At 43.0% G+C, this 20,832-nt stretch overlaps 2 protein-coding genes across 7 annotated transcripts in view; one reads left to right on the top strand and one right to left on the bottom strand.

The window, feature by feature from the left end:
- The window catches only part of slf1 (SMC5-SMC6 complex localization factor 1), a 42,719-nt gene extending 25,587 nt beyond the window's left edge, over positions 1–17,132 (top strand). For both annotated transcript variants that reach the window (XM_034090190.2, XM_034090189.1), the window contains exons 17-18: positions 751–933; positions 16,280–17,132. In XM_034090190.2, the coding sequence (XP_033946081.1) occupies positions 751–933; positions 16,280–16,758 (662 nt within the window). In that variant the 3' untranslated portion in view covers positions 16,759–17,132. The remainder of the gene's footprint in view (positions 1–750; positions 934–16,279) is intronic.
- A 480-nt stretch (positions 17,133–17,612) lies between these two features.
- Positions 17,613–20,832, bottom strand: part of mctp1a (multiple C2 domains, transmembrane 1a) — a 141,377-nt gene continuing 138,157 nt past the window's right edge. For all 5 annotated transcript variants that reach the window (XM_034091834.1, XM_034091836.1, XM_034091835.1 and 2 more), the window contains one exon: positions 17,613–20,633. In XM_034091834.1, the coding sequence (XP_033947725.1) occupies positions 20,562–20,633 (72 nt within the window). In that variant the 3' untranslated portion in view covers positions 17,613–20,561. The remainder of the gene's footprint in view (positions 20,634–20,832) is intronic.

Here is a 20,832-nt window from a genome sequence, read left to right as displayed (position 1 = left end):
CTGTCTTTCTTAACCAGGCCCGAACATTTATGGTTGGAGTTGTTCAACCGGTTAAAACAGATCTCCATTGTGGCGTTCTCCAAATGGTATATTTTGTATTCTTTAGAACTTGTCTATTCATTAACATTGTTTATGAACAGTGTAAAATATGGACTCAATTATTTTTATATTTCTTGGAAAAGCTGATTTTTGTATGATTATGTTATGTAAGACGCACATTGGTAGAGGTTAGCAAACTGTTTGTAACGCCCAAACAAGTGTCCAAAGTACAGGTAATTCATAATAGCATTATCAGTCTTACGCGCCTTAGTTTAGTCGTCTTATTTCTTAAGGCAAAATAATTGTGAGATTATTCTTTGATATAAAGAATCACATAAAATCTTAAAATGCTATCATTATTAGCCACAATTACTTTGCAAGGTGCCTTTCATTTTTACCTAATTCAGCACAGAGTTATTTCAACTTACGTACATACGCTATCTTATTTGCTAGTCGAGTTATTTGCGCCCTTAGCTAATCAATTGCTTTCCTCTTGCAACAGAGTGGGTTAGCCTGCTCATGCCAAAATAAGTCATCTTCAATGTTTCATCCATCCAGTCAAACCTTAAAATTGTCTAAAACTACTTTGGAAGTCTTAGATGTGATAGATATATGAAATGCCTATCTAAGGTTATTACCTCAATAGATAAACAATACATAAAGTTGATGCGCTTGTTTTTTTTGTGTGTGCTTTTTTTTTGCACCATGTAGACCATGCAGGCTGGACTCCTCTGCATGAAGCGTGCAACCATGGCAGCGCTGCGTGTGTGGAGATTTTGCTACAACACCGCCCTGCACCAATACTCGATAACCAGGTGGGCGGAGTCAGTCCTCTGCATGACTCCATGCTAAATGGACACATGGACATCGCAAAAATGCTACTGGAGCATGCAGGTGAGTGAACTTTACTAATACATCCAGAAACTCAGTGCTTTAGAGCAGTGGTTCTCAAATGGGGATACGCGGAACCCTAGGGGTACGTTGGAGTACTGCAGGGGGTACGTGAGATTTATTTTATGTTCATGAAAAAAAAAAACATAAGTAATGCATTGAAACAAACTACTACTAATAGTAGATTAATTACTTTATTCAAAGGTTTACAGTAATTCTGGATAATAAAATGGGAACAATAAACGGGCTGCTCTCTTTTCCTCTCTAACAGCCCGTCAGTCTCGTGCAGCTCGCTGATCCTGTAATAAGTGACCCGACAGTAAAGAATAAATATATTTATAACTAGTTTAGCTAGTTCCAGAGTAGATAAGCTAGCTAAGTGTGTTAGGTCTTACTCTTAGTGTATTTTGCTCCGCTCAACGGTCTGTCACAGTGGGGCAGCTGTGATGCGGAAGAGCTGCGTGTTCTCCGTCAGCAGCAGCTGATCTGATCTCTGATCTCTCTCTCGCGTCCGGTCTTCACTCGCGTTAATATCCAAATCTATCAGATCTAGCTAGTTCTAGTTAATTATATGACTGCCTGCTTATCAAAGGACCTGTCCTAAACAATAAGCGTTGCTTGGCAACGGCGTGCGGCCGCAAAGTGTATATATATATATATATATTATATATATATATATATATATATATTATGCATATGTTTATATGAGGGGTCAAAATCCCATGCTCATAAAATGCTCATATATTTTTCTCTCCACTTCCCACCCCCCAAATTAAATAAATAAATAAATATACACATTTTAGGAAAAGTAACGAAGTTTGAGCAGTGTGGGTTTTATATTAACAGAGTTACACATATTTCAAAACGCGAAGTGTAATAACTGCCTGTCACCGAGAATGACAAAGTTCCTCAGTGAAGCACAAGCCCATGTTTCTCACTAAATTGTAAGTACAACTTATTTAAAAGATCAGTTCAATGTCGTCTTACTGTAGTGTTATTATGTTGAAATTGGTTTGCCATGAATTTAGTGATGGATTGTAAACATTTGAAATGTAGCATTTAAGTGTTTCTCAGTTACAAGGTTGTTGTTTTAATAAATCAGCAAATAATAGTGAAATATTATTATATAACCGGGAAATATTGTAAGTGGTTGCTTAGTTGTTCATCAGTAAATGAACACCTTTGTTTATCTAAGTGAACATTTATCAGGTTAGGCTACTTAACGGTCATTAAATGTGGTTTGGTCAATCAGAAAATTACCATATATGTTATTAATTTCAGGTTAGTCTTTAATTTAAGTTGATACAGTAACACTGATTTGTATTAGTATCGGGGCTTTTTCGAATATCATTACTCGGCAAGGTTAAAGCTACTCCAACTGTATGCTACATGAGGGTACACTAACATGTTTTCATATGTCTTTATGTAATCCATCTTCCTCGAAACGATTCATTAAACCAAATGGTCCCCGTCACATTGATGGAATCATATAATGCTAAAATAAAACACCTTTAACTTTTCTAGGCGGTCAGCTGCCAAGAAAGCTAATCTGTGGAATTAGCCATTTAGCTAATGATTTACTGCAGCGGTGGTTAGGGTTACTTATGACTGCTGCAGCTAAGACAGGCTTTCAATTTAATGTAGCCAACACATGCCGTATAGCTTACTGACTGATTGAATACTGCTTTTGACCTCTTTAGCAGGGCCACTTTTATCTTAACTAGCCTCCCGGTGGAGCGAGGCACCTGTTGATTGTGGGGCTTTTTAAAGGGCCACCGATTTTACACATCAAGTTCAGTTCCTTCATCACATAGATGACTATTCAGCCTTTGAAAAACAGTTGCATATCTCTTTTCTGGTTCAGGATGGAGCTTTCCAAAGTCTAAAAAAAACAACACTGATGATGTCATTAGGGTTAATTTGGCTTGGGCATGGAGACTGCAATGTTTTGGCAGAAAGCCTGTGAGAGTTAGACTTTGGTTAAATTCTACACACGGGTATTTCTTTTAAAGGCGATACTAATTTGCATTATGGTAAATTGTAGTATTCAGCTTTGTTTAAGTCTGAACCGTACTTGAGACTGAAAGGGTCTCTCACTGGAATACCCACCGAAAGTTTACACTAACTTTTGTTTTTTATTTGAGGGTATATTGTTGCTACTTACAATACCAAAAGAGTTATGCACTTCACACATACAGTGCGCCCAATACAAACTGAATTGCTACTGGACCCCGGAGGCTGTCTTCTTCTTCACTTTATGAATTGTAGATCATCAATACCATCTCCCCCTCTGCCCCCACTGCTTGTCTTCATAATCCTCATGCATTCCTGCACTGCGAGTCTGTCCAAACAGATTACTGTATCACCTCATGAGATGTCTGTTAATGTCTTCTTGACGAGATTAGAGGAGTCAGGATCCGTCGCTTGCGAAATTCACACACAGGTTTTTTGTTGAAATGTGTCACAACACAACTAGTTTGTGTGTCGGCATGTTTGCGTGCCACATACAGTCTGAGCTCAGGAGGGTTGAAGCGAGCGTGACGGGTGTCTGCGCTCAGGAGAGGGTGGCGTCGCTGGGTTTGCGGCAGCAGGTGGCAGAGGAAATGTGTGTGCGTTTTTGAAGAGGGTAGGGGGAGGGGGGTTGCCAGTTTCCCAGCATTGAACAAGTCTCCCATGTTGTATACCTCTGCCTCTGCTCACCTCTCAGTTTGACTAATTATAGTTAATTTGATTCGACTTTCCCATTAACACATGTACATATTCTGTCCTCAAAAAATAAATTAGACTGGGATTGTTTAGTCCCGGGGAGGAAACAAGAGAGCGCACTTTTTTTTCCCTCCTCAGTAACAGGAGGGAGAGCAAATTAAAAGAGGTCAGAGGAAGAAACAGCTATCTGTATCTGGAAATTAGAAGAAAAAGTGTGTGTGTGTGTGTGTGTGTGTGTGTGTGTGTGTGTGTGTGTGTGTGTGTGTGTGTGTGTGTGTGTGTGTGTGTGTGTGTGTGTGTGTGTGTGTGTGTGTGTGTGTGTGTGTGTGTGTGTGTGTGTGTGTGTGTGTGTGTGTGTGTGTGTGTGTGTGTGTGTGTGTGTGTGTGTGTGTGTGTGTGTGTGTGTGTGTGTGTGTGTGTGTGTGTGTGTGTGTGTGTGTGTGTGTGGCCAACACAGTAGGGGTTTGACAGATATTGTCAGATTTCATATAAAATGATAAAACGCCATGACGGGATTCATTTGCTAATGGCACTTTTTAAAGTCATGCCCATTCCACTCTGTACCATTAGGTCTCCTCGCTGTGGTACTGAAATGGTCAGTCATTGAAACCTAAAGAACTGTTCATGTACATTTAGTGTCATCACTTATTGAATTAAGTGTGTGTGTGTGTGTGTGTGTGTGTGTGTGTGTGTGTGTGTGTGTGTGTGTGTGTGTGTGTGTGTGTGTGTGTGTGTGTGTGTGTGTGTGTGTGTGTGTGTGTGTGTGTGTGTGTGTGTGTGTGTGTGTGTGTGTGTGTGTGTGTGTGTGTGTGTGTGTGTGTGTGTGTGTGTGTGTGTGTGTGTGTGTGTGTGTGTGTGTGTGTGTGTGTGTGTGTGTGTGTGTATGCATGCAGCAGACGTCTGGCCTGCTGTCTAGGCCAGGTCTCTTGGCTGGGAGCAGAACAACAGGAATGAGAATACTCCCAATTTAAACACCTGCAGGCTGGTACATTATAGGCCTACTTATTTTCTCGCTCTCTCCTGACTGTTTGCTATTTCCTCTCACCTTGATGGCGGGTTGTCTAAAGGCTGCAGCAGGGATCTGGTGAGGAGGTGGTCCTGCTGACTCCAGGCTACTCTGTCTCTCTCGGTCTCTTTTCAGTGATCTCCATCCGGTTGCCATGGACACCATCGATAGGTCTAGCATTTTTCTCTCTTTTTTTATCTTTAAGTCCTGGTTGTTAAATGTGGAAAGACTTGACTTTGGGGCTACATCCTTCTTAGTTTCCGTTAGCATCTTTATGTTGTTGTTCATTCCAGCAGGAGGACTTTAGTGCAGACTTTTATGCTTATAGCAGCGTTTCCTACAAACATACATCAGACTACTTTTTACATTTTGGCCAGGGAGACTAGCTGCAAGGTCCCATGATAGAAGAATAGAAATACATCTGGCCCACTAGCCTGGTTTTCCTCTTTATTTATTATATCCCTGTGTTTTGTTCTTCTGAATGCCTGCTACATCTCCTGAAACTATATTTTCCATTGAGGCATTCACCCTGCTGTTTCCAACAGAAAGGCTGAACCTAGCTGCCAAGGTTCTGGTAGGCCAGAGAGGGCAACACTGGCACTGGCACACCAACAAAGCTTTTATTTAGGAGTGATCTCACCCTTTTGTAAGCCTGTCTGCTTAGAGGCCTGGGATCTCTCTATGTGTGTATGTGTGAGTGCATTTTAAGGGGTGAATTGTAGGGGGGGGGAGGAATGGAAGGATCCCACCCCCTACCCCCTCTACCTCAGTCCCTCAGGGCTTAGGGAGCTGGCAAGGAAAGGATGCCATGGCTGAGGGCAAGGCTGACTCCGCTCTCCTCCCATCGCCCAAGGCTGCCCCACATGACCCTGTGTGTATAGGTGTGTGTGTGGCTTGTTTTTACACGGTATGGAAGTGTCCTTGGCTATATATTTTGGTGTATGTGTATACACGGCATGCACACATATCTCTGTGCATCTTAAAATGCTGCAATAAAAGTAAGGTGTGTGTGTGTGTGTGTGTGTGTGTGTGTGTGTGTGTGTGTGTGTGTGTGTGTGTGTGTGTGTGTGTGTGTGTGTGTGTGTGTGTGTGTGTGTGTGTGTGTGTGTGTGTGTGTGTGTGTGTGTGTGTGTGTGTGTGTGTGTGTGTGTGTGTGTGTGTGTGTGTGTGTGTGTGTGCGCCCCTTCCTCAGCTGGTAGGAGTGTTCAAAATGTGCAGGGTGGCCTGGGCAGCCGGTACCCCTGATTGGAATGGAAAATGACCCCAAGCCTTTTGCTGTAGATTCAGACCTGGCGCACACACACACACACACACACACACACACACACACACACACACACACACACACACACACACACACACACACACACACACACAGTGTAGGCGTGTCAGTAAGCGAAGGGGGTGGAGGAATAAAGAAAAGAGCCTTTAAGCTGTCACCACTCGGCCCTGTGACCGTAATCGCTGATGGCGTCCTCTCAATACAGCCCGCCGTGTTAGTAAGCATAGCCAGTCCACCTCGACTTACAAACACACACACACACACACACACACACACACACACACACACACACACACACACACACACACACACACACACACACACACACACACACTTACACATAGACCCATTTAGATGCTTGGAGGGGAAGGAGTATAGGAGCATAAAGAATTGTTCAGGTATGTGTAAAAGTGTTTTTGTTATTTCTCTTTTGTCTCTGTCTTTGGCTCAAGTCAAGTTCAGAAATGCAACAGAGGTTGCTACATGACTGACTGCATTTCTGGTACACAGACACACAAACGCAGCATCCCATAGTCCCTGCAGATCTTAATGCGAACAAGTGTTTGTGGAGCAGAAAGATGTCATTTGCTCAGTGGCACAGGAAACGCAAGGTCCCCTCGGACTGCTGTAGTCATTCATGGTTTGTCTCTGTCTGTTTGTCTATCTCTGTCATAGATCTCTCACACACACACACACACACACACACACACACACACACACACACACACACACACACACACACACACACACACACACACACACACACACACACACACACACACACACACAGGTAGTGCTTTAGACACAATTGGGCCTCTTCACTGTCAACACGGTAAAGAAAGTTCATTCTGCTCAGAACTTATTTCCCTGTGGGTCCTGAACTGGCACCTGTGAGGAGCTGAGCTCTCGTACCATTAGAGGCTGAGCTTGGAGCCCTCGCTTCACTCGGTGTGTTGATGTTTCAACTGCAGCTTTCTACAGGCTGTATTTCAAGGGCTTTCCTCTTTCTCCTCTCTTCCTGCTTCTCTGTCTCACTCGCTCTCTCCTGCTATCCACCCCCCAACCTTTCTTTATGTGTTTATGGGTGGTTGCCAAGATTAAGTCTGGAGCTTTTTCCAAGAGTCTCCCCAGTCTCCTCATCATGCTCCAAGAGGAGGAATAGACCCCTTTTCAGACGAACCCTGTGTGTGTGTGTGTGTGTGTGTGTGTGTGTGTGTGTGTGTGTGTGTGTGTGTGTGTGTGTGTGTGTGTGTGTGTGTGTGTGTGTGTGTGTGTGTGTGTGTGTGTGTGTGTGTGTGTGTGTGTGTGTGTGTGTGTGTGTGTGTGTGTGTGTGTGTGTGTGTGTGTGTGTGTGTTTTATAGAGATGAGCGCTATAGAGGATCAAAAGAGGGTGATGATGATGTTGCAATTTGTTAATAAAGTTTCCTACAGGCTACGTATTCCCAGCAGCAACTTTTACAGTGTGCTTACATCAATAACCTTTATTCTCCTTTCTTAAACCGCTGCAGCATTTGGTGAGCATGAAGGCCACAAGAAGCAAGCTTCAGTGAAAAGGGTTTTTTCTACTTTTGCTGTCCTCCTTCAACTACAAGGTTCAGTTAAATGTTGTATACTTATTTGTATGGACCAGATAATGAATTTCTTTGTGTTGGGAACACGTTCTTCTATCAGCAAATCTAAGTTTCAAGGTTTATTTTTTTACTTTTGTCTGCTTACGGGCTATTGAAAAAAACAAACACCAACATGGTCACAGGCCAAAGAGGATGTTGTGGCCATGAAGATCTCTGTTCTGTTTATGCCCTCCAAACATGAACTTAACTCGTCATACGCTCTAACGGTAGTACTCTTTTCATTTTCCCTTAAAATAATTACTCTAGAAGGAAATAAACAGTATATTGAAAGAACATTTTAATAGAAAATACAATCATTGGCAGCGGTAGACATTAAGGGTAAAATGTCTACCCCTTAGACCCCTTAGGCCCTCCGGGCCGGTGGAATTGTATTATCACTGGCCCCACCATTATAACCACTGGCCCGGGGAATTCATCCAAAAAAAATCGACTAATAATGAAGAAAATGAACACATTTGTTGCAATAGTAATTGCAACTTCATTACTACTTGTACTACAACATTTGAATAATCAGTTCTTCCTCATTTTCCTCAATTGTTCATATTTGGTTTATTAAAATAATTATATTGTGGTCATTGTTAAAAAATGTCTGCTATTATTATGAGTATTATTATTTGTATAATGCACTTTCTGCCTTCCTGTCATTAGGAGTTAGAAATCTAATGGCTATGTAATAGATTAGCTTAGAACCTTCATTATCCTAAACTGCTGGGACATTTCCCTATAGCCAATACCTTTATATGTTCTACTCTTCACTTACTTGTCAGCATACAGTAGGTCGGCATTGATGTACAGAGCCGACAGAAGACCTTGTTTATATTGGCATCATATTGAGAGGGGCAGTGACGCGTCCTAAAACCAGGAAGTAAGCTGCTGGTTCCCTCGACAAAAAGCAATGGGATTTCTCCACAGGGTTTTGGAAAACAGCTGGAAATAAGGTCTGTGGAAATCAAACCTGTTTGATAAATGCACGTTTTGTTCAGCCGGATAATCTCCACTACTTTTTATAATTTTCGAATCTTAAATCGAATCGATGGATTATAAAAGGGTTTTAGGACGCGTCACTGCACCACTAGAAGCCAACTCCATCGATCAAGCTAGCTGAAACTTTCTCTCCCTCTTCTTCTCATACTCCCTGTCACTTTAACTCCTCCGATGACTTTCCGGAGGTTACCGCTGGTATTAAAAACATTTTTGGCGAATGGTTAGATGCGCGATAGTCTGTAGTGAAGGAGCGCGCTCCCGCTCACGGGAGCCTGCTCGCGTTGCGCTCCGCAGCAAACAGCTGTTTGCTTTTCACCCAACAACGACAACCGAACCGACTCACGAAACGCTATGTTGTAGCGTTAATAAACGAAACAATTTAACAAAATTGCTAGTCAAAATACTGATACCACAGGACCATTTTTTTTTTTTTAAAGCAATATTTTTAGTGGCCCGAGCGGGCAAGTGGAAAGTACGTTATGCTGGCCCAGGGTGTCTAAATAGTGCTTCCGGGCCAGCGGGCCATTTATAATGTCGAGCCCTGATTGGATTTGAATTCAAGAATACTAGAGTTTTGGTTGAGTGGGTCATAGAGCAAACATCTACATCAGGGCTATTCAATTAGTTTGGAATGGGGGCCGGTTGATGAAAATGATCCAAAGTAATGGGCCGGGAAAAAGATGGCTTGAAATATGAGCCAATCATATTAAGAGCTTCAGATACAGTAAATACTACAACATCATAGTGGAGTACATATATTGTGTTTAATTAAATCAAACAACATAGCCCCAAGGCCTTTATAGATCTAAATGGCAAGTTCAGAACTCAGTAGGCCTACATGTGAAGCTAATTTAACCATCAACATAATTTGATTTCATGAAATTATCTAATAATTCACACAGAGATGCAATAAATGACAGGAGTTGTCACTACAGTAGCTAGTAGGTGAATTGTCACTACAGCTAGTAGGTGGGTTTGAAAACCGAGCTCGCCGAAGTTTTCAGGCAATGTCTTTCCCTCTATCTCTCAATGTAACACCCTCTCTGGAATAAAGACACTTTGGCCCAAAAAAAGATTACTTTTAACATTATACTCAAAGGGCCAGTAAATATCACCCCAGGGCCGGATTTGGCCCACGGGCCACCACTTGAATAGCCCTGATCTACATGAAGACATTCATCAGCAGTTGAGCGTAGTTTGCCTAAGTCCCTCCTATTATAAGGAGCTATAGCCTGCAGCATTTGAAGAATCTTGTACTTTCTAAGAGTTTGCAGCAGGAGTAAGGACGGTGTGTACAGTGAGAGCAGTTAGTCGTTCAACAAGAATGTTAAGTGAGTCTGACGTGCCCAAGTTTCCAAACTGTGCCAGCACAAAGTCAAATGTAAAGGCTTCAAATAATACAGGGTGCAGTTTTGTATTCTCTTATATTATTATATAGAGTCGTTATTCATTTGTTTTAAAGCTCAATAAATAACAAAGAAGACCTTTGACCGGCACTTTTCTAATTTTGTCTGGAAGATTTCAACTTTAACGGACACGTTGACCGGCGAAAAAAAATCTAACTGAAACTCAGCTGCACGGTCCCCTCGTCCCTTGGAAGAGGCGGAGAGGTGGGTGTTTTTCATCTGCTGGTGGACTACCGGAGAGATTTACAGCAGGAGAAAAAGAGCCAGAGCGTCCACAGCAGAGAATAAACAGAAGGGCAACCATGGCAACCATGCGCAGGAAGTCTTCTTCGTTGCTTTTGTGGCAGGACTACAGCGCCACTGACAGGCCTGGCATATGTACTACAGCGTCTCCTGCGCTTTCGAGCGGTCTCGTGTGAACGGACACGTTTCTGGTACCTGTTGCGTGTGGACGGAAGACTTTTTTGATAACGATTGCGGTCCGTTTGCGTTATCGTCCTCGTGTGGCTCCAGCCTACGTGTGGCTGGATAAGGGCAGATAGAGAGACAAGATAATGAACAAGGAGCACTTCTTTGCGTCTAGTGAACTTAATAAAAAGTTTGATTCATCCAACTTACTAAAAAAAAAACATTAATTACTTCTTGTGGTATTTAGCCACAGACCCTTAAGGGATAGTTGTTCTTATAAAGAATGTTGACTGTGTTTAGTGGATTATCCAAAATAACAGGGACATTTTATTACAAGATATGTGAATGTTAATTTGCCTTTATATACAAACCACCAGGGGATGAATCTTGATGATGTTTTTAGTTATCCCCTGACTTTTTATCTATATTATTCACCTTAATAATTAGCAGCTGTTAGCATGCTGATATGCTAAACTGACATTGTGAACATGGTGAATGAGTTCTTCCTAAACATCAGCATGTTAGCATACTGATGTTAGCATTTAACTAAGTTCAGTATGGAGCTGCTAGCATGGCTGTAAACTCTTGTTTTTTCTACTAAATTATCACTTCAGGTTTCCTTTATCATCTGCAAACAACTCGCTCGTCTTTGAGTCTTGGCATGAAAGAGCATTTTAAGTGCAGGAAAATACCAACATCTCATGGTGCTAATTGGACTTGTAAATGCCATGGGAAAAACGAAGGGGTTGAATGTTTATGGAATTATTTTAAGCATGGGATCATTGCAGATGCTGAACTCCAAAATATGCCTCCTGTGTTTAAAGAGTATTTCAGTCTACTTCTATCAAATTAACTTCCAAATAGTACAAACAACTAAATTGGGTTTTGTGCAGGTCAATTAAATCATCGGAAAATGTTTGTTTGCTTGCACATAATGACTCAGTGCATGACATATATTAGAAAGCTGGTGGCAGTCATTAGCCTTTTCTGATTCAAGAAAGCAGATAAGAGTTCATTGACTTTATTTCCACTTTGATTATTTGATATGCTTATCAACCACAGCTGATGAGCATCCAGTAAATCAGCGTATATCTGATAACCCCCTCTCATTGGAGGTGTTGGAGTGGCAGGGGATTACACAAAGCTAGCAGTTGGTGCCCATGCTTTTACATTTTTGATCCTTTCCTTATCTGCCCCACCTCCTCAGAAAGGCTATGATCCGGCTGGGATCTGTGCCTGAACACTGTTTGGGTGAGCAGCTCAGAGACACACAAGCTGTTAATGTGACACTCACCTGTGACTGAGAAGAACACCTGTCACTGACTAAGAGAATTTAATCTGAATTTAAACAGGAAATATAGCTGATGACATACCCATTGTTATACAGAATATATTAACCCGACTGCTTCATCTGATGTAACCTCCACAGGCTTTTTTTTTACTCTTGTAGAGGGGGAGACAAATATCACAGAGAGTTCAGGCACTGTTGCTAAAGCTTAGAGGGATGTGAGCGTATTATTCACATGTCTGGCTGGTCTTTCTTTTTTTCCTGCATCTGATGCCGCTCCGCTGGCTGCTTTAGTGCTTCACTTGGTTATCCTTGTTGTTTTTGCTATGGTTTCCTAGTCGCTAGCTAGCAGCTCCCTGTGGATATGTGATTCCGTGCCCCTGGCTGCAGTTCACACACTCACCCTGCCTCCCTTTTCCAGGCAGTGAGGGGGTGAAAGAGAAAGAGAGGATGTTTACCATGCTGTGGAGCTGCCTGCTTCCCAGCTTGTCTGCCTCAGTCACAGCATCAACCAGAGACAGAGAGAGACTTGGGTCGGGGGGGGGGCACTGCATCTTTCTTTCTTTCCTTCCCTCTCTCTCTCCCTTCCTCCCTCCCTCATTTTGCGCCAATGTTTACCCTCCTCCACTCTCGCTTTTATATTTCTTGTCTTCGCCTGCCCTCTAAAGGCCAAAGGGCTTTGCGCTCTGTGTGTGTGTGTGTGTGTGTGTGTGTGTGTGTGTGTGTGTGTGTGTGTGTGTGTGTGTGTGTGTGTGTGTGTGTGTGTGTGTGTGTGTGTGTGTGTGTGTGTGTGTGTGTGTGTGTGTGTGTGTGTGTGTGTGTGTGTGTGTGTGTGTGTGTGTGTGTGTGTGTGGCACTCAGGCTGCATCAGGCAGTGGCTTTTGCTATGCATGTGAATTTCCTCCCTCTGCTGTAGCTTCAGTGCTGAGGTCTTAGCAGGGCATTTTCACACACACACACACACACACACACACACACACACACACACACACACACACACACACACACACACACACACACACACACACACACACACACACACACACACATAAAGGATGGTGTAATTACCCTGTGCTCTCATGTAATCCCCCAGGTGCTGTATTTATCTCCACTGCAGCATATCTGACACCCAGCGCCAATACCTGGATTCACTTCAGTCGCTGTCCCTGCACCAAAACCATTCCCAAGCCTCTAGCCTCATAACAGTGTGTGTATTACATTATAAACACAGCGTGATGCTATTTGTATGTCTACTGTTAGAAAATATGTAATTTAGCACTGGCTATGAGCGTTGACGTCTGTATTGAGTGTCGTTGAGCTGTGTGTTGGAGCATTAGAGCGTGATTTATATCCTAGGGTGGATAAACGGTGATCCTCTTGTCCAGAGGTGAGAAGTTTAGAAAGGGAGGAAAATAAATGTAAAATTTTGGAAAAACACGCACGCTGATACTAATTGAAATAAGTGGCAACAATTCAAGCAGGTATATATGCAAATGACAAATGGCATACAGCACACACTGACACACACAGTTAGCTTTCAGGCAGAGGGATCCAGAATCAAACACACAGACGTACAGTCAGTGTTACACACCGAGCCCAGGGCCGCGCTGCAGGGGCCCTCTCCTCCTACACCAGTGTCATGTCTCTGGTTGGAGCCTGTCTGTCAGCCGGGTTTGACACGATGACGTCGGGGAAACGTTGGAAAACCATTCTTCTCGATCTTGCATTTTCTATCTCGAGTTTTGATGATTTGTAAGTAAACAGAGCTGTGATAGAAACACTGTGGTATGTTGAATTGGACTAAAGAGACATAAATACGTTGCTGTTATATCATTTTAGATAGATGTGTCAGATCATTTTATAGTCATTTCTCATTTACAAGAGCACAGGTTTTATCTCACAGTTGTAATTGGGATTCTAACTGGTGGTGTAAGTGCTTATTTGTCTTTATGCTTACATTATCCCTATTTCTGTTCATCTTCCATATCTTTGATGCTGCAACAAGCTATTTCCCATGAGGGGCTTTCATCTTATATTACCAATGCATAGAATTCATGCATTTCGAAAGTGATGAACGTAAATGTAGTTCAGGCACACACTAGACATGTATATTCCCGTGCACATATTTCAGTATTTCATTTAAAATGTGGCCTTGTGCATTTCCGTGTTGTCTATATGCTATATCAGTTTAAATGTTCCTGCATGTGCCAGCTGAGTAGAAGCACTGTGGAGCAGTATGAAGGAGATGGAAAAGTAAAGATTGCCCACATGTTTTTACCTTTCCCTCCACATTTGGTTGAAGACAGCGCACAGTGCTTGAGTTTGAAGCTTAAAGACCCCTTGCAGAGTTCAGTCCAAAGCTGAACCTTTCCAAGGACATCACAGCACATGATATATTATGAAGAGAAGCAGCCTCTGCTTTTGAAAGCCTTCCCCATCTTTTTCATCTGGAAAGGGACAAAGATGGATCCATTTTCCAGCAGACATGATGTTGCGTGTGTCTGCATGGGGTACTATGGTAGTGTTTTTTCCATATTTCCGTGGCCCTGAAGCTTTGCTGCTTGTGTCACGCTATGGCTGGCTTCACACATTACAGAAACTCTTACTGCATGAGTGTAATAGCGAGGACAGTGTGTTATAGAAACCTGGTGATTATGACCTGCTGTGAACAGCTCACTCTCTCACACACCACGTCGCTCCATCTCCCTCCCCTCTGTCTTTCTCTCGTGGCCACTTTGATCAAATCTGTGCTCTTACGTCCTTGACTGCTGCCCCCGATGCCTGACCCCTGCATTTGAAATGTCCCCGCTTATGTAAAAGTGTATGTAGATTAATGCCACAATTTATGCAGATTGAGTTTTTGCCACTCAGGCTTGAAGCACCAAAAGGTAGATGAGCGCTGACCTTCCCCGCTAACAGCTACGTGAGCTCTCACCGATTATCTCATAACTGCTACACAGTGTTAGTCCAGTGGCAGACAGAGATGGGGGGCAATTTCAGAATTCATATTGTTCCATTTTGAACTTTTTTTTTTATAACAATGTCACTTAAAACAAGGCTGTCTTGTTGTAAAAATGGCATTTCGGAGGCTTAGTAGGTGCAGTTTGAGCCGCTCACTCGCATGTGGCGGCAGCGTTGCCGAGGTTGAACAGTCAAGTGTCATCAAGAGCAGTTTGCCATAGAAATGGGTCCATCTGAACGCAAACAAAGAGCTGGCACTTGACTCGACCTGCTCCATGTAGGCTAAGTGTGCACTGGTCTGTCTGATACTGGAAAAAGGCTCAATCTGAGCAGACAAAGCAGGAAGGTATAGAGAGTAGACATTACATGTCACTGGTATAACTTCCCCTGGCTTTGTAGGAGGAGAGAAGGTGTTACATTCAACTGTGACTTTCAGGTTGAACGTAGTACTAATATAGCAATGAAAGGGTAGAGTCAGGCTGAGAGGTTCTGGATGTAAAAGGTATTTGTATTTTATGATAATTGTTGGCCTTTCGCCTTCATTCTAAGTGAACATAGTATTTTTTGTTCCCTATAAAGAACTAGCAGAGCAACTTTCTGATGTCACATTGGAGGTCTGTCCCCGCAAGTAGCTCCCTGTGGTGTTTCTGATGATCATACCGTTGCTTTTTTATTATTATTAAAGCCTCCATCAGGTCACCAACACTGTGCCTTTTTACACAAACACAAAGTGACCCGCCAGTCACACAGTTAAGACAGGGTGTCAGGTGAAGTTAGGGCTGCAATGAGCTAAAAGCCCTGGCTGGGACTGAGGTCCTATTGGGAGAACAGCTGTTCCCTTTTCACTTGAACTCCTCTCTGGGTGAATGTGTGTGTACTTAAAGCAAATGCATTTGTGTGTGTGTCTGCACACTTTTTATATCTGTTGCAGCGTCCTGTGGTTGACCTGAGCAGTGTCTCTTCCGCCTTCTTTGATAAAGATGCTGCAGCCTACAGTAGCTTGGCAGCATGTCGGCGTGTCATGATGTTATCCCTGATGCCTCAGCCAGCTGTTTACATTAGACTCATTAACCTCCTAGTCTCAGGGCAACTGCAATGTTAAATTCAGATATTCAGAATCAAGCTAAAGCTCCCCAGAACAATACAACACATTAAAGGTTCATTAGCAGTAGTTTATTTCAGGTTAAGCCACTTAAAACAAGAGCACATCTTCATTGCTTTCAGTCTGGGAGGCAACCTAAAGATGAGCTTTAGTGAAGGTGGGAGAATACTGGAAGGGGGGGTTCAAGTTGTGTTTGCATTAAGTTTTTCGGTCCCTGTGTGCGAAGCCTGTCACATGCATGCACTTTGAATCAAACCCTATGAAAACTACACGACTACACTCGACTGCACTCTTGTCCTTGTGGGAAGTGTACTTACTAGAAGAGACACATTGATAGACCCTCTTAAAGACACGCCATTGTTTGAAGTGTTGATGGAGTGAAAAGCTTGTCGCTGTTAAATGTATCAAAAAAGTATTACAGGCAAGCATTTAGTTTAAAACATTTGTATCCACAGCGATCTTTTCAAGAGCTTTACATTTCATTGTGGAGGTTACTTGTGTATAAATGACTGAAGTTATACTTACTAAGGGCTGTGTGATCTGATCCTGTAAACCTCTGCCCCCCCCCCCCCAGGCTCGGTCCTCCTGCAGCAGACTGATGGAAACGGGCACACTGCTTTGGATCTGACCTCTGAAACTACTCTGAGGGAGGAGCTTCTCCACAGCGCGCATGTCGGAGACTCAGCCCTGAGAAACTTCTCCACTGAAGTCTTGAACGTGCCCCTCCTGGAGGCTGCATCCTCTCTGCTGGCCAACCTCATCTTCACCTACCGGCGGGAGCAGGGTCTGCCTCACCATGGCGACAGTTTGAGCCTCACGCTGGTCAGGGCCCTGGAGACGCACTCCCCCCAAAAGGTGACTTCGGGCTGGACAGACCAGCGGGTGGTGAGGCTGGTGGAGGACGCAGAGACCCTGCTGGAGCTCGGCAGAGGGGGCTACCTGGGGCAAATATCTCAGGCAGTGAGAGAGTGCAAAGAAGAGAATACACTATTACTAATGGAGATACTGGAGGATTTTAAGTATCGGGGGGAAATGCTTCTCGCTGATCTGTAAATCAGAAACAATGCACAACATTGTAAAAGCTTGAAACATGAATGTGCAACATGTGGTTGAAATGCTAACAAAAGGTTATCTGTGTCTGTTTTATTCAACAGGATGAATAATATAAAGAGGCCTTAAAATGTGGATTTTTTCCTCCACAATAATTTGGCCTTCTCCTGTGTTTGGGTAAATGGGTTGGATGCTTTTCTTAATTTAACAGTATTTTAATTTCTGCAATAGGTCACGGACCATACTGTACATTTATTACCCGTTTATTATTTCTTAGATGCATGTTTTTTTATGGCTACATTTTTGTATAATGTGTTACTACCTCAAGTGTTTGATATGTGTGTTTTTTTCACAGATTGATGTGCACTAATATTTATCACAAATAAAATAATTGCTCAAACATCTTGATAGCATTAAATCAGCAGGGTGGTCAGCTTTTAGACAGCAATACATCGGGAGGAAATGGCTACTGCAGTGAGGGCTAAAGGTGCTTTAACAAATGGAGTGGCTTCACGTGGGGGCTGTAATGAAAGAGTGAAACCAGTTCTGGCAGAAGTGGTCCCAGTCTGAGGCTCTGATGTGCACTCAGTGTCTCCGCCACACAGACAGCAGTGAGGAATGAGCCACTTCCTGAAGCTGAACATGAGTGAAGAAGGGGCTTAGGCCTGCTTGTTGGGGTGGGTCGAGTGGGCGGTGAAGCAACAGAGGTGAGGAGAGGGGATTTGAGACCGAGATAAATGGACGTGTATTTCCCTTGCTGCTGCCAGTGTAGGATGAGAAACGAGCTTGTTGAAGCAGAAAACACATTTTGCAATAATCCAGACACTCTGAAGATGATACAAAATATTTAATCTCATGTTTTTTTTCAAAATAAGCAACATACATCAGATGCATTTCATTTCTCAAACAGGAAATATACATCATATTTTCTTTTCCCACTCCTGACCAACCTATGTCTCGGCTCCTTATTTCTGTTCTTGGTCAGAACTGGGCACATGAAGATGAACAGGCAGGCAACGTTGCAGGCGGAAAAAGACAGATTGTATAAAATGAGGCAGGCATACACCTACTTTACAACACCAGACCATCAACAGGCATACTGTATAAAATACAAACATAAATTAAATAGTTAGCTTTGTACAATATTTAAAAAATAAATAGTCTCATTTTAACTTGGTGCAAATGAAAGTGCTTTTTTTCCCTTTACAGCTGTCAGTCTGATACATTCTGTTATATATTTTCTCTACATCATATAAAATAAAAACACTTTGGTTTGCTTGCAAACAGAGCTAAAATCCAATAATAAAAGGAAACGGTATTTGGATGCCACAATACCACACACTAGTCACTACAATTTGCTAAAAAATAACTACGTACAGTAGTAGACACATACAGTATATCAGGTATTCAAACAGTCCCTCCAGGCCTTCTAAAAAGCCATCCTTCACGAGACGGTGTGTGTTTGTTGAGGAGGCTATAATCAGTCTGAGACGCTGCTCTTAGGGGACAGTCTGTTATTGTCTTTCAAGTGGATTCCTCAAAACAACAAAACAAAATCAATGGCCCTCTGGAGTGACAGATCCAAGCCTGTTGATATTTAAGTATGGAGATGGATGGGTAAAAGGGGAGTGGGGGGTACAGCCGATGGCAAGCAGACAGGCAGGGCGAGAGGATGACAAAATGGCAGAGAAGAGCTCTAGTTGTGGTGTGGAGGGGGGTTAGAGCAATACAGACAGACAGAGACGAAGGGGGAGAGGGAACAAAAAGATGAAGAAGTGGGGGGGAGATGTAGGCAGGGATCAGTAGGATGAGGGGAGACCTCCTCAAATGTAGCCTGAGCTGTGATCTTTCAACAGATGCTCAGCAAGAAGCCCAGGAGACCGTCCCTTCAGACAGGGTCGCAACCCCGCTCTCTGACGAATGAGGGAACCGCAGAGAGAGCAAACGGAGAGAAGCATGATGGGAAGAGGGATCTAGAATAGCATAAAACACACACACACACACACACACACACATCCCGGACACCTCAGCCTAAGTCCCCTCAGAGCCTCGGCCTGTCACACAGAGACTTGCTGCTCATCTAGCTGACGGCCCTCTACACCAGAAAACTCCACACCAAATAACAGCTGGCACTTCCGCGGCACCACACACAGTTCTACATGCTGACACACATCGACTGAATCTAAGCATCAGTCTACAGCTGGAGGGGAGATACAATTGAAACACACACCGGCGCAGAGAAAAGCAATGTGTCTTTGATTGCATAAACGTGTGTACGCAAACACTCTTACATGCACAGTTCACATACACAAGGCTGTGTCTCTGGGAAGACGGATCAAAGTTGAGCTGTGGGCACAGGAGGTGGGGCAGATGGAGAGGGCGGCCAGCCTGGGGCACAGCATCACATAGAGCATGTTTGTGTGAGTGTGTGTGCCTAAGAGGGAGAGAATGTGCCTGCTCAAATGGGATCTTATGCTTTCATCTGTGAGCAAGTAGGTACAGTCTGTGTACGCGGAATCTCTTAAAGAAGCAGTGTATTCATGTTGTTGTTGTTTTTTTTAAGATGTCTGTATGCACATATGCATGTGTGTGAGGGCTTTCTTGTGTGGCCGCTGAGGAAAACACACAGGGAGATGAGAGGAAAGGAGACCAGCCTTTCAGACCAGATTAGGGCTGTGCCTGCCTAAAGGCCTGGCGACACTCTGTAGTGACTGGGTGACATCTATATTAACACCACGACATCAGAAGGCCCAGTCAGTGGGCCCGCTGATGGACTGGCAGGGGATGTGGATGTTTTTAAAGGGTTACACAAGGCTAGTCTATATTATCTGGATAGGTGGCAGTGATAAAGGCTTGGGATAACTCACCAACTGTGTAATACAGTACTTAACAGTGTTTCCTTTGGGTATTATCTAATGATGATTATGTAATCACAATCTATTTTAGGAAGAACAGACTCACTGTACTTTAACTAATACCATTGGGGTTCCTGTTTTGTGTGGGATTAATATCTTTAAAAGAGCAAATTTGGCCATTGTTTTAAAGCACGGACAGATAGCATCACAAGCCTTCAGCCTGTTGGTCCAGGTTTGTGTTTGTGTAAAGGGACATATCTGGAGGCTACTACAATAATTGCTAATCAACTTGGCCGGCTGAGTTAAGTGGAAACAATCCAAATTACTGCCAGTGAACATAATATCATTACAGCATCCAAGAGAGAGGAAAACCAAAAATACTTCAGTACAAAAACAATTAAAAAATATTACCAAAATCATTTAATAAATACTATATGAGCTAAAAACAAAACGTAAAAGTATATTGCAGAAAGTTAGTATAAGGCTTGTATGAACATGGATGCAGTACAAATGTATTTTTGCGACGATATGTATAAATGCTTAAACTCGTTGTGTGACACTTGTCACTTGTGGCAAGCAGATGGACAGAGTCCTCCGAGCTGTCAGAGTGATGGAGAGAAGAAATAGAGATTGGATCCCACGGCTGAGAAAAAGGTCAATCCATCCATCTTTCCAACTCACATTTAAAATCAATCAAAATCATAAAAGTGATTTTTTTTTTTACTTGTCTTTTTTTCTACAAATATTACACTTCAGGAAACTGTACTGTATTGTAGTATACTGTACAGAACGCCATGAGGATTTAGAGACAGAAAAAAAGGTTTAAGAGAAGAACATAGAAAAGGAAAGATAGCTGAGCCGATGTGGTCCAGGCTTCCTCTGCTCCTCAGTGTCCAGTTATAGACCATGAGAAGAAAAGCGTCGGTGGGCGGACAGAGTCAGTTTAGTCATCTACCCAGGGTTATTTTTCTTCTTTTTATTTGGACTGGGATTGGGATCCAGTTTCAGTTCTCGGTACTGCACCTGTTAAAACACACAGAAACACACACACACACACACCACCACCGGTCAGGTGGAAAGAGCAAAGGATGCTTGAATAGCACAGAAACCCTCCAGAGGCTCTCTGAGTCCAGCTGTGTGGAACAGTGGCCTCAGGGAAGGGATTACACAATGATTACAACACACACACACACACACACACACACACACACACACACACACA

The sequence above is a fragment of the Pseudochaenichthys georgianus genome, chromosome 9 (genome assembly GCF_902827115.2).
Source record: "Pseudochaenichthys georgianus chromosome 9, fPseGeo1.2, whole genome shotgun sequence".
NCBI classification, from domain to species: Eukaryota; Metazoa; Chordata; class Actinopteri; order Perciformes; family Channichthyidae; genus Pseudochaenichthys; species Pseudochaenichthys georgianus.
The sequence above is the reverse complement of the archived record's forward strand: the minus strand, read 5'-3'. Positions and strand labels throughout refer to the sequence as shown.